Raw genomic sequence first — 14,406 nt, forward strand, 5'->3', positions numbered from 1 at the left:
GGCCGCTGTATCTCATTCCCCACCAGCACTGCCTGCTGTTGCTATCAAGTGTTCAGTGTGACTGCACTCAGTGCAAAGCAAGACTTAAAACTTCACTTGCTCACAGTACTTATGTATAAGCACATGCTTTGCTGTCACATGTGTTAGCACATGCATGGGACCATTTTGGTCTTATCTGCCTCAAGGAAAAATAAAAAAGGCAAAATGCCTAACATGTTATGAATGATACTCAGTCAGTCAGGAATTGTATCCCCAAGCTTCTGCCATAGATGCCCAGAGGCTCTGCAGCCTTCTGAAAACATGCACATAGTTCTCCGAACTGTAAGGGCAAAAGTGCCCCACAGCAACACAGAAAATCCACATCAGAGCTACCATCCTGCAGGCTCAGCTCTCTCCCCAACTCAGTCATTGCTGTCCAAAGGACGGAGGTGGCCGAGGAAGGCACAAATTATTCAAGAAGAGGAGAAGAGAAAGTTGCAGAGAGACCTCATAGCAGCTTTCCGGTATCTGAATGGGGCCTACAGGGATGCCAGAGAGGGACACTTCATCAGGAAGTGTAGCGACAGGACAAGGGGAAATGGCTTCAAACTGAGAGTTTATGTAGATTAGATATTAGGAAAAACTTCTTTACTGTGTGGCTGGTGAGGCACTTGAGGTTGCTCAGATAAGCTGCAGATGCCCCAACCCTGGCAGTGTTGAAGGTCAGGTTGGACAGGGGTTTGAGCAACCTGATGTAGTGGGAGGTGTCCCTGCCCATGACGAGAGGGTCAGAACTAGATGATCTTTACGGCCCCTTCCAACCCAAACCATTCTATGATTCTATTTGTGGAATATAGTGATGAGGAGCCGGCATGAACAGAGAAAAGGAGGTGGAGAGAGCTCTGGAGGTGGCAGGTTAGCAATGTATTCTTAAAGGTGGTCTGGTGGTAAACAGCTTTGTTAAATATGTATTATATTTCCTGTGGAACACATTGTACTAAAGCACAATTTTACAACTGAGAGCAGGTAAGAACCCTCCCTCTTCCTCTGCACAAAGTTCCACAGTACACAGCTCTGGAAGATCTCTATGATTGGTCAATTCTTTCTTTTATTGCTAGACCACTGGGCAGAGTCAAAGCACTGAAATTACAGGAATGGGGCTGCTTATGAATGTCACGTATTTTCTCAAAGCCAGTTTCAAGCATACAGATCCCATTTCTTTGCAGTTCTGCTCCCAAAGGTCTAGAAATACACATCCTCTAATCCTGGTGTACAAGCAAGAATTAATTTTTCACTGCTACAAATCTAGCGTGACACTCTGCAATTTGTGAAGACTTCAACAGACTGAGTTCTGGAAATGTGAGATTTCTCACTCACAGCCAGCGAATGGTTCCCAAACTGCCATTTGCAAAGCTGTGATCCACCCACAATGAGCATTAATTTGAAGCAAACAAGCATGCCAGATACTACTTGACTGAAGGAGATGTACTGTGGAACAATTCATGAAACCACAAGTTCATTTTGAATTGAATGTAATTCAAAAATATGGACAGCTCTTATCGTGGTCCTAGGGTTTGGGCTACACATCAGAACCTGGCTCCATATTTTGCAAGAGACTCAACAGAACTGACAGGCAAGCAGGAACTTTAAAAATGCAAGCTTCCATGTGGCACCCTAAACTGCAACCCAGCGCATGTAACCAAAACCTCTGAAGTAGCTTCTGACTGATGCCAGAATGACTGCACAGCTGCTGCTTTCCATTTCCATTTGTCACCAAGTCATTACAGGTATCTTCCAAAATAAAAATTTAGACCTCCAAAGGCTGTATCTGTTTCTCTGTAGAAATCAGAGAAAAAATTTCAAATGCAGCAGACAATGCATGCACTGTTTACATTCCCTAATTCCCCTTGAGTTGACCTTGGCCATTTAGCTAGATAAAGCCCAGACAGTCTTTACCTGAAATTCTCAGTCTGAACATATGCTTCACCCCTTCTCCAAGTCAGAATTAATATCTGCTCTTCAGCACTCCAACTCCATTATATGACAGAGGAAGGTACAGGTGAATAAGGCTGAAGTTCGCAGTCAGCAATCATCTGCCAGTGAATCAACCCACAGGCACTACAGTATGTTTGTCTACGACTGAAAACAGAACAGAAGTATCTGAGGAAAATTATTTTTAAGGGGTTATTTCCGCATCATTTTCCTGCATATATACCTTATGCTATGTACTGGGCTACGACCTCATAAACATTTTAAGGTTTTTATGTTCACACCTTTCTGTGGCCATGGAAAGTTTTTGGGTAACAAGGGTAACATTTAACTGCCCAAAATTCAGGATGCAAAGAAATACCCGATTCTAGTCTAAAAACTTTCCGAAGAGCAATTTTACATGTAAGGATCTAGCTCTGAAGTTTCTGCAAGACTCATTTAAAAACCCCAATCCGTGCCTGCCGGTGGTGCATGGCTGCTGCAGAAGTCAGGGGTTTTACTTGCCAAGAGAGTATTTCAACTTGTCTTGGGCTCCTGGGCCCTATGCAATTTCAATGCATATTTGCTCTAAAGGGTATGTGCTTGTCTCAAAGACTCTTAAATAAATAAAACAAACCCCAGTGTTTTCCAAATCCACAAATGAAAGTGCTACACTAATTCACATAAATCCCTTACTAGCCTAGATTTATGGAGGCAATTCTAGCAACAATTCTTGAAGTAAAAATAAATAAAACACACCTCATGAACTTTATACATGCTCTTCAATCCACTGTGCTTTGCTGTCGCTATAAACAGCAAGTACTAATGCTGGGCAACACACAGGCTTCCATTTCACATTTTCACCCTCTAAGGTTTTAAATAGATATTAACTTCAGTTGGTTTCCCAACAAAAAGTCTGTGATGCTCACAGGCCTAACACCAAAAGGTTTCTTTCCTATTTAGAAAGTTGCTGAGCTAGGACAGAGTCAAGATGACATCTCTCAGACACGGTAAAGAGGGCATCAGCTGCACAGTGCCTCAAAATTATTACTGGCACAACAATTTATCTTACATAACTGAGAAATTACTTCAGTATCAAGCTATCTCTGCAGAAGTTCAAAACAGCTTAAGTGATATGTTACGTCAAGTGCTTATATTAAAGTGTTGAATGTAGTGCTTTGTAAAATAATCTTCATCCACTCTGCAGAATGCAGAAAAGGTAACATTAAAGGAAAAAGGTTATAGCCATTTCCAGTCATTAACATAAGAACTACCGCACTGATAACTATGGTTCCTGGAAATGTCCATAACTGCCTCTATCTCCTAAACATGTGACAGTATTTAACCATGTTTTTGAGTTTCCAGGGAAAACTGAAGTTAGAGGCGGTGACAAGCGGCTGCTGTACATTTTCTCTAAATTTGTTTCAGGGTTCTGAGCTTTCACCTTCCATTTTTTAAAATTTTTTGTAAATGGAAATTTAGCAGATTTCTCAACCATGGAGGAAAAAAAAGACGAAATTCCAACTAGTCTGGCTATGAAGATCCTCACCCATGTCACAGTCAAACGCCAGAGCACAGAGTTAAATCCGGATCTCCCACACCTATGTGGGAGTTCTGATCACTAAGCAACTATTACAACAGGAGTTTAAAAAAAAAAATATATATAAAAATATCTATCTATCTATCTATCTATCTTCTTCATGCTGTGCTCCAGGGGCATAGTTCACATTAGGCTATGTCATCCCAATGTGGAACCAGAAAAATCTCCAGGCTCAGAAAGTTCCACTGAGAGAAAATAGCTTCTTGGTTTTATGACATATCTTAAAACACTTAAGTAAAAAAGACGCATTACACTAAAGAAACACTATTAACTTCCAAAATAATCATCAGAACAGTGCTGTTCCTGAATTATACTGATTGACAGAAAAATCACAGCAATTACAAAATGCTATATATAGTACTAACAGGTGTGCAAACAGTGTCAAACACCTTGAAACAAACAGATTTTCTTGCATGTTTCTGCCATGCCTTTGAGCACACTCTGAGCAAGCTATTGTTAGGAAACCCTGGACTTCTCACAGTAATTTTATTTACTAGAAGGATGGAGGAGGGAAGAAGCAACAACGAAATTTTTCAAACAAGACAAATATCCGAATCACATAAGAAGAAAGAGCAACTTATACTAAGCAGCTACAAAGAAAACAGTTATGTCAGTTATGGTGCCTCACACAGTTCACTGAGATGGGAATTGACTTTCATGTTTGTTTTCTACTGTTCACTGAACTGTTTATTAAAACAGTAAAAAGACATGAAGGTAAAAATAGCAGAAGTGAGACAAACACAAGTTTCTACGGAGGTAGAGGACAATGCGAATCCCTTCAGGAAACCTCTGCCTCTCCTTGAGATATAACCAGGTAATACACTTTTTCTCAGCACTGGAGATCCTTTTTTCAGAAACTATGAGAAACTCTACCCTCAGAAACTATATGGACTTTTAGCAAAACTTTAAGATGTGCATGTAGATGACCATTTTTTGGTCACAAACTACTGTATCAGCAATAGCAGAAAGCCTAAGCATCAGCCCCCAAATAAGGAATTATCTAGCCATAATGGGAAAAAAAAAAAATACAACCCCCCTGCCACTACCTCTGCTTCCAGTACACCATGAAAAATGCAAAGGTCTGCTAATGGATAAAAACTCATCAACTTTAAGACACAGACAGACAAACTAGCACACAGATTACAGGCATATACACACACAAGTATGTAAGTGCACATATCATGGGTGGAAATTGTTTACTCAGTCTAATGTATATTCACCAGGAAAAAAAAATGTGAAGAGCCACTCTATTAATTTGTCTGTAACAACAACTCCATCAAGCAAACCTTACTACATTACTGGTCCACTATTTATTCACCTAAAGTACACAGAAACTGCTGTAATATCCTCCTCAATCTTATGTTTGAATCTTATCAGCACAAATAAACAGTTCTTTCACCTAATGAGCCTACATTTATGTGCTACAGAAACAAAACAAAGGGCCACTGACAAAAGTATTCTATCTACTACATTTATTTATAGATAGTCTAAACCATATTTGATTTTAGAGTTCAGGATAAAAGATGTGACAGGATTCAAAATAATAAAGCAGGATCTTTCTGAAAACTTCCCCAAAATAACCATGCCTTAAACATTAAAAAAACCCAAACAACAAAACAGCAAACAAGCAAAAAATCCCCCCCAAATATGTGTGGTGGGAAAAAAAAAAATCTGCTCTCCTACAGGCATGTGATGCTCTATTTCATTCTCCTACAAGATGAAGAACTGAAGTGATGAAAGAGGTAATTAGCTGTTAGTTATTCCAGAGCAAAAACACATTTCTAGTGATTAACAAAAAAATGCTGTAAGAGATACTTATAATAGCTTAACAGTGAAGAAGATTAAAAAGACAAAAAAATGGGGGAGCAATAAAAAAGCTAATCTACCTCAAAAAACCCCACTGTAACCAAAAATTGTTGTTCTAAATCAGGGCAGATGACACATGGAGGGTGGGGAGGGAAAAAACAAACAAATTCATAAGCAAAATGTTGGGTTTACACCATTTCACAGAAAAAAAATAAAGATTCATTAACATCATTACATTTAATCATATGCGTAAAGATAACTATTGCTATGTAAAGTTGTCAGAAGACGTATTTGAGCCTTGAATACATTATTAAAAACAAATGTGTTGAAAACGAAGATAATAAAAAATAAGAAAATGTGAATAATTATAAATTCACTTCTGTTTTCCACAAGTAATTTAGCTGCCATTTAGACCTCAGATTATTTTTTTTACATCTTTTCTAGTAACATTCATCTCCCATTCTTCCAGCAAATGTTGTACTTTCCTTCCTACCTTCCCCCCCAAAACACACTAAGTGTCACCTGTTTTCAGAACTCCTTCCTGCTAATATTGCCCTGGTTTTGTCTGAACAACTGTGGTCATTACTTTTTTCTCTTATCGTTGTTTGTTATGTGCCAAAGGGTCACTGTTGAGTCAGACACTTCTGGCTGAGACACTTCATTCCTATTCTCTGCAGATACTGAGCATGGGTATGTCCTAGAGGAATAAATACACCTTAATTTTTACTGTTATTCCTCTAAGAAATTTGGGCACAAAAACGTCTTTCCTTCATTTTGAAAGCATATATGGCACCTTACCCGCTATACCTCCTCATAGCATTAATGGAAGCCATGTGGCTTAAAAACCAACACAACCCCTCCTTCTGCCAAAAGGAGAACAGAAATCCACTGACAGCAACATCATCTCCATTGATAATTATTTTGAACGGATCAGAAAGATTCTTAATAGGTTGTGAGGAGACGTACTCACACAAAACTTAAGGTTGTATCTTAACCATCCTGACTGATCCTTAAAGCAAAACTTATCAGATCTCTGCAGCAATAATTCTTGCACTTAAAACATTAGGAAAGTACTGACAATTTCTTTGAGGTTTCATGCATTTTATTATGTATTTTTGTCATATTAGAGTATTCATTTGTCTTTCTTTTGAATACTAACACTGATACTGAAATCAGCCTTTTTACAAGTAATTAAAAGTTCATTTGTATTGTAATCAAATTGATGCAAACAAGCCACTAATGGATTAAAATTCTCTAGGTCACAAAATTCCATCATCTATTTTCACACCTCCCCAGATCCAAACACATCTACATTCTCACAAAGCCCAGCTTACATACAGCCCTTTCTCTTTCTATGCTTAGAAAAATGGACTTAGAGATGCAGCTACACCTAGTGATCAGCAGCAGATCACAGCAGGCAAAACTCTGGAAGACATTACAAAATTCAGAAAGAAGTATCTGAATACATTTGGGTGAACAGACTGACATAGGAAAATTTATTGCTACTTTTTTTTTTTCCCTAAATATATGACCATGTGCTCCAAATTGGTTTTGGTGTCTTTAGCACGTAACATTACACATCAAAAATAACAGAACTGGAAGTTATCAACAAAATCAAATGAAATTAAATGAAATAAGAAGAAGATTCTCAATTTTTCCTACAGAAAATGAGTATGTAATTCAGCTGCATTCACACATTAACAAACCATTTCTTCCTGGGAAAATTTTCAAAACTACTACTTCTTTACACAAGAGTCTTAATTGTGAGCTGAAAGGTTCATAATTGCATGTCATTTCCTGGGGAAACATCTTCAGAACTTAGTGATATAGCATAGAAATAAGTGTTTGACAGTGATACTAACAAGCTTTAAACACCAGAGATATCCCTCTCAAAAAGCATTTCCTTCAGCATAAAGTTGCAACACATGAAATACAGGATCAGTTCACAGATCCTGACCCTACAACATCACTGGACTTTGTTCCATCAAGTCTACACTTACTATCTTCCCTCCAACGATGCAAACTGAAGGGATTGTTTCAGCAGGAATGTGTAAAACTGACCCGGCCACCAGCAACTCGTCTGTTTGACATTTTCACTGACCGTCGTGGGATGTGGGTGAGCGCACATGAGAAATAAACCATCCCCACATGTCTCCAGGTCAGACTCAAATGGTATTAGTGAGATGGAGTTCAGAAGCTTGCTCACTCTACCCTGTTTTGTGATTTGCCTGGGGATTTGGTCTCTCTAGCTGTCAATCTAGCAACTTCTGTGAGCACTAAATATATTACTATTTCATACATTATATGCGCTTTTATTGTTTCAGGACACTGTGATTTGTTTTCCTCATGAATTCTGACGACTGCTAAATCATGAGACCAAATAAACACCATAGCAGTTTTTTCACCCAGTGTTATTACATCCTTGCAATATTTTGTAGAATTTATTTTTAATTTCTGATGACATTTCATTACTATCTTTTGAAACCAGAACAGCAAAATGAAGTAAAAAACCCCCAAAACAAAAAACATACCCACCATATAGTTTCTTTTTTGATGAATTGTGCCACTTCCAAAGCCTTGACTCATTTTTACCTGAAGCATTCTAAAGAACATTCCAGTTTACATGGGAACACAAATTTTATTTCATTTTTGTAACTGTAAAAAGTTTTTAAAAAAAAACCAACATCACACTTAGAAGCTGATTTTTCAAAATGCTTCCATTAATTTGCTGGAGTATTTTAAATATGAATAGTCTTAGATGTAAACCAGAAATCAAGTCATTCACCTATTCACCTAACAGCTGTAATAGCAGCAGCAAAAATCTCTTTAACAGTGGGAAGTTTGATTTGAGAATCTTCCCCCACAGCTCTCACTGTTTAGTGAGGCCAAGTCCATGCTATGACCTATAGCTGGAATCATTTTGTAGATGAGCTGACAACTGCATCAGACACTAACAAAGCTGCATTTTCGCTACCATATGTTACTTCCCTTAGAAGATGCAGGAATACAGACTTGATGGATGTGTGGAGAGAAAAAAAAGCAGGTGGAATAAACAGTGCAAACAAAAGCAGAATTTGCTAAAGTGAGATATAACTACAACTGGAGCTCTTTGTTGCTATTGTCATCAGAATAGCTATTACAGACTTTCAAACAGAGATCCTGAATAGTCTGAGAAATCTCTTTAAACACAGTTAATTATATCAGAAACTTCTTATTTTCTAGACATTGCTAGGAGCTTCATTTCAGCTAGGAGAGGACCTATGAAGACTTAACCTATATTCTTTCTTTTTCTCTGCAGTCACCAAACATCAACATGATCACAGTAAGTTTCAACTTCAGCATGTCAAACTTCTTCCTTACATCTCTTTTCTGGAAAATATGATCCTCCTTTTTAAAGTGCCTACACCCAAAAATGAGCAGATTAATCTAAGACACAACATCTATTCAGAATGCAAGGTTTTGCATTTTTAATCCATGAAATAGCTTGAGAATTACTATTTTTTACGTAAAGCCTTTACTGCTGACTAGGACAAGTAATTTTCAAGTTTTGTACAGCACTTTTCCTCCTTTTCTTCTCTTCGTAATTGCCACTAGTCCTGGTTTATTACGAACAGCCTTTTACAAGCACTTTTAGTCAGTCTGTCCATCCCTCTCACCGCAGTAAGACTCATTCCTGCTCAGAGAAAAACTAAAACTTTTTAAACCAGTGCCATAAGAAGAGTATTAACATACAACCTCGGTGCTTTTCACAGCAAGAGAGAACACAGCAGACTAATAAGAGCCCTCCCTCTGTAAGAGTCAGCTTGTAACCAAGAAGCACCAATTTCAGAATTCAGGCTGTGTGCACATTTACATCTACCTGAACACGAATGCCTTCATAAAAACACAGTTTCCAAGTTCTATTGTACATTTCCTTGCTTTCAGTTTCAGCTCCCCGCTTTTGTATTTGACAGAACTCATCCCATCCAGACCCTTCAGGTTACGTGAGATCAAACATTTAAGTTTACAATGTCCCTTCTAACTTCACACATCTCTATGTTTGACCTAAACCCCTTATAGGAGCGAATTGCTTTCCCTAGCGTGAATAACCTACCAAGGAGGTGGAAGAAGGAACACGGTGGAGGCAAGTGGCATTTTCTATGATTGAACACCACTTTTCAGGGACTTCTGTAATATTAGCATTCAGCCTTCACATGAGACCAACTTAATAACATTTTGCTAAAATTATAAACAACGCCAGCTAAATTAGGTGTGCTACAGTTTCTAAGAAAGAAACTACGAAATAGTAAAAAAACCCAAACCCAAAACTAATCTTGCAGAAAGAGCCCAGCTACTTTCAAAAACTTAGGATAAGCAGCCCTGTCCATTTAAGACAATGTTTTCAGTAACCTCTCTTGGAATTCAAATTCTTGAGATCATTTACTTCTTGAACTGATGAATCTAGAATTTAAAAATCTTTAGTTAAGGACTCAGAGAAAATCTCATTGTTATTAACTGTAAAGCTGCTTTCAAAAGATTACTTGAAAGCTCCCAGGCCTTAGAAAGCCAAGACCTGATATTTCAGTAAAATTATTTTCTAAATAAGAAACTCAAATAAGACAATAGCTGAATGTAACATTAGAACAAATCTTTGTGAAAAGAATCAGTCAGTTTAGAAAAGGGCAAAAATAAAAATGGGACTATAAATGGCAAGGCTCTTAACTCACACACTGCTACTCTGCTTAGAGGTGTGGAGTTGGCTTTGTTTCTTTTCTTCTTTGTTTGTTTTTAAACTTTTCACAGGTTAGTCATATAACTCCCATCTGCAATAAAGGACAGCTATTACAAAAGATAACTACCCAACTCAAGGATGGATTTTTCTGTCATTTAATTGCCATAATGCTAATGCATCAAGGTTTCAACAAAAGAAACAGCAAGTTTTCCCCCCAGCCAAAAATGACACCCAGGCACAAGTTTCATATGGTAAAGCACAAAAATGGAAATATCATCAATTTTGTTCCAAGTGCTGAGAATCAATACTAAAAGGAAAAAAACTCTGTACATGCATCTTCACAAATAATCTTTACTTTCAATATTTAACATACATGTACATATGCAGACATGGGGAGAAGACAGGGCAGATTCCGCATCCCATGCCATCCTTTGCAACCTCAGTGAAATGTGTGAATAGCAGCCTCCGTTACTGAGTACTTCAGGAGGTGTGGAATTGCACCCTTGGAGTAACTGCATGCGTAAGTCATTGGTGAATTGTCTGCGGTTTATAGCACCGTTCTCCCCACAGTGTGTGTCAGGTAAATGAATACAATGGATACAAATCAAACAGTAATGTGGGATTGTTCTTCAGCAACACGAACAGCACTTCAATGCTGGCCCCAGTACAGTATCAGCACATTGCATGCACAAGCCATTTAAATATCCAGAAGAAGGGTCGCCCCAGCTTAACTTTAAACAAGAAGTAGGACAGTTCACATAGGTCAGCAATGAGTTACAGATTTGTCTTATTAAAGCAAGTGCTCCCATTGAAGTCTGGACGCTAGACTTCCAACATTAATGAGTTGTAGAGCTAATATTAATTGAGTCCAGTTTCATAATTCGCTGCAGAGTACAGTTTCCTTCTAATAGGAGTGTTTGAAAAATATTTCATCATTGTTACATATCACCTTGGAACAAAACATTTTTCTACTCGGAGATCTTCTGCCTCATCTGCAGTAAAAATGCTCTCAAGAAGCTAGGGGAAATGCAGCTACGTATACAAGAGGTCCCTGGAACCAAATATAAAACCAGAATTTTTAATCTTTTTTAAGAAGTTTTAAACCAGACCACCAATTCCTAGCCATAAACTTGGTTTAGCTACAGCGCTGCATAGAAGCAACATGTAATGTGCAAAATATAAACTATTTTGTTGCAGCCTGAGCAACAAGGAGCCAGAAGTATTGCTTCCCACCAGATCAAAGCAAACTTCGCACGAGCTGAAGACCAGATGTCTTCAATTTAACGTGCTTTCAGTTGCACTAACTTCATGTTAGGAACAAAACAAACCAAAAAAAATCCTGAAGTTACTCTTTGCAGCGGAGCACGCAGAACTATTTCACAATCCAAATTTCTGCCTAAAATTACGGGTTTGTCCAACATATAAATAGGACGGGGGTGCAAGCAGGGGACTCGAGACCAAGATAACCATCTGCAGGTCTGGGGCTTCGGAGAACAGAGGAAAGCTGCCGCTGATGGGGCACTTCGCCGGGCTCCTCTTGGCTGTGAACGCCGGCACCCATCAGCCGAGGGCAGCTTCTGCTCTGCCCTCTCAGGTGGCGCTCGGGGGGCTGCAGGGAGCGCGGGGCGGGGGCTTTCCCTTCGGCTCTGCCGGCGTCTCACAGCCGCACCTCCGAGCAGCGCCGAGGGCGGGGAGCGGCGGGGGCCAGCGCCCAGGCACCGGCGGGCGGGCAGAGCCGCGGGGCCCCGCCGGCCCCTCCGGGGAGCACCGCAAGCCCTCCTTCCCCCGTCGCCAGCCGTGGCGGCGGGCGGAGCGCCGGGGACCGGCTCACCTCGCCCCTCCGCCCCCCGTGCCGGGGCAGCGGGAAACTTTCGGGAAGTCAGCGGCGGAAAAACGCCGGAGCGAGCCCGAGTCCCGCCCGTCCCTCCAGCCCTGCCCTAGGGCTGCCCGAGCCCCGCCAGCCTCTCGACCTTCCATCGGGATCAGGGGCGCCAGCCGAGCGGCATCCCGACACCGCTACCTCCTCGGGACACTTTTTCCACCCCATCTACGCAGCAGTTCCGAAGTGTCAGACCCGTCAGGGGGATGGGGAGCAAAAAAAAAAAAAAAAAAAAAAACAGAAGAAAACAAAAACCCAAACCAAACCCCCACCACCTCCGAAGTGCCCGCGCTTCCCCCTGCCCTTCCGCCGCCCGGCCCCCGGGAAGGCTGCCCGGCCCCGGGCTGGCGAGCCGACTCCTTACCTGTGAACGTCTGCGCTCCCGCTGCCAGCAGAAGTCCGGCCAAAGTAACCAGGCAAGTTCCAACTTTCCCCATATTTCCAGCCCTTCCTGCTCCGGATCCAGCAAAGTGCCAAAGTATTTGCCAAAGTAGGAGGCGCCCCTCTCGCCCCCCTCCAGTCCGGGGGAGCAGGCGAGGAGGGGGCAGCCGGACTCCCGCTCTTGGTGCCCCGCGGGCTGTTCACCCTTCCTCTCCCTCTCCCTGCAGTTAAGAGCAGGGAAGAGGCTGTGAAGTGGCCGGCGGCCGCCCGCCCGTCTGCCTTCCTCCGGCCGCGCCGCTGCCCCGGGGGCCGTGCGGGTACCGCTCGCCTCCCCCGGTGCCCGAGGGGACACCCTTAATCCCAGAGCCTCCTCGGCCGGCGCCGCTGCTAGTCCCGGCTCAGCTCGGCTCCCTGACTGACTCGCGGTCCCCCCCGGCGGGCGGGCGGGCTGAAGGGAGCGCGGAAAGTCACGCCCAGCCGCCGGCGCCGCCGCTCTCCCCCGCTAGAGGGCGAGGCGGCCGGGCCCCGCCGCCGACAGCAGCTCGGGGGCGACCGCCGCCTGTGGGGGCGAAGCGCTCGCGTCTCCTTCCCGCCCCGCTGCCCTGAGCGCGGCTCTGCTTGCTAAGGAGGTGGTGGCTTTGTGCCGGGCAGGACGATGTCGAAAGCTCGTGGACAAAGTGGGGGGAAGTGAAGAAGGAACCGAAAAAAAAAAATCTCAGCTAGGCGTCTCGGTAACTTTGCCGCGGGCCAGCCCCGGCCAGAGCCGCCGGCGCTGAAGTTGCGGCCGCCGTGGGTCGCGGCCCCGCGGGAACGAGCAGCTCGGCCCCGGGTGTGAGAGATCTCGCCCCCGCCCCGCCGCTCTGGCGCTGCTCCGAGCACTGGGACAGGGAAGGGGAAGCGCAGGAGAGGCGGAGAGCGCCGGCTTTCCATAAGCGCTTCGGTTGGTTTGTACGGGCGGTCTGGAGTCTGTCGGAAGAACTAGCTGGAGGCCACCGCTCAGCCTTCTGCGGGAACCGCAAGCGTGAGAGCCCTGCCCGCACAGCGAGCGGCTGATACCGAGAGGGAATTAAGATGTGAATAGGTTCTCCTGGCTGGCGAGGAGCGGCACTGTCTTGTACATTAATTGCTTCGCATTCGCGTGCTGCTCATAAAACTTAATCTCCTCGCTTAGCCCTCGGTAAGAGCCACCCTTCACCCCTCCGGAGCGTTTCGGAAAGGGCTATCTGGAGAGCACCCAAGCCGGCCCCCGGTTCAAGACACGGGCGCAGGTCTTACTCCTGCGAGTGAAGGGTAACGTCAGGAATTAGCAGGGTTGGAGAGGGAATAGTGGAAATAGAATCACATTAAAATGGCAGTTATCTCTCATCATTTGCAGCGCGTGACTTCTGGCATTTATCTCCGCGTCACGTATGAAATACAGCTGCTTGACAGCCGTCTTCCCACTGGGGCTTTGGCTCCTGGTGTCCATGGCACTGCAAGGATGCGTTTGTTGGTTTTAAAACAGTTTTAAAACTAAAGTGGAGTTCTAGAGGTGGAAATATTTTTGTTGGCCCTCGCTTTCAACGAAAGCTTTTTCTTTCAAGTGCAACTGTGGCCAAATTTAATGCCTTGTTTTTTCCCTGTGGGTTATTAAAACGATAAAAGCAAGAATTTAGATAATGCTGGTTTGAAGAGCTTGAGCTCAGGTTCTAGGTTCTGATTTTTCTCCAGCACAGGTCCTCTGTTTTCCATGCTGCTCTTCCATGTAGTTAGCCGGCTTCGCTGCCGGTTTCAATTGAACTGTAAACTCTACCCATCCCCCACATGGCCGTGCGAGCTCCAACATATTTAGTGATTTGTGCGTATTTTGAATTATTTTTACATTAAGCCCGAGCTTAGGCACACAGCTGTATCATTTCCAGTGATCGCCCAAGCATGCTGTTCTCGGGACGCTGCTCTATTATGTTTTGGGTGATGCATCTGTGACTTGACGCAACCTTCGCGAAGGGGCATGAACTTGGGGATGTGTGGGGGTACGGCAGCTACCTCAAAAGTTAACGCAAGGGGGCAGAATAGCATTAATTGTTGTGTTTCCTGACGTCA

The 14,406-nt window shown here is 42.9% G+C and overlaps 1 protein-coding gene across 11 annotated transcripts in view; it reads right to left on the bottom strand.

The window, feature by feature from the left end:
• PTPRM (protein tyrosine phosphatase receptor type M) overlaps nucleotides 1–12,756 on the bottom strand; it is a 460,837-nt gene extending 448,081 nt beyond the window's left edge. For 8 of the 11 annotated variants that reach the window (XM_048289401.1, XM_048289400.1, XM_048289398.1 and 5 more), the window contains exon 1: nucleotides 12,308–12,755. In XM_048289401.1, coding sequence (XP_048145358.1) covers nucleotides 12,308–12,380 — 73 coding nt within the window. In that variant the 5' untranslated portion in view covers nucleotides 12,381–12,755. Of the gene's footprint in view, nucleotides 1–12,307 lie in introns of all 11 variants that reach the window. The other 3 variants (XM_048289399.1, XM_048289394.1, XM_048289392.1) reach the window with 1 other exon arrangement.
• Between the last annotated feature and the right edge of the window lie 1,650 nt (nucleotides 12,757–14,406).

Source organism: Corvus hawaiiensis, chromosome 30 (assembly GCF_020740725.1).
Source record: "Corvus hawaiiensis isolate bCorHaw1 chromosome 30, bCorHaw1.pri.cur, whole genome shotgun sequence".
NCBI classification, from domain to species: domain Eukaryota; kingdom Metazoa; phylum Chordata; class Aves; order Passeriformes; family Corvidae; genus Corvus; species Corvus hawaiiensis.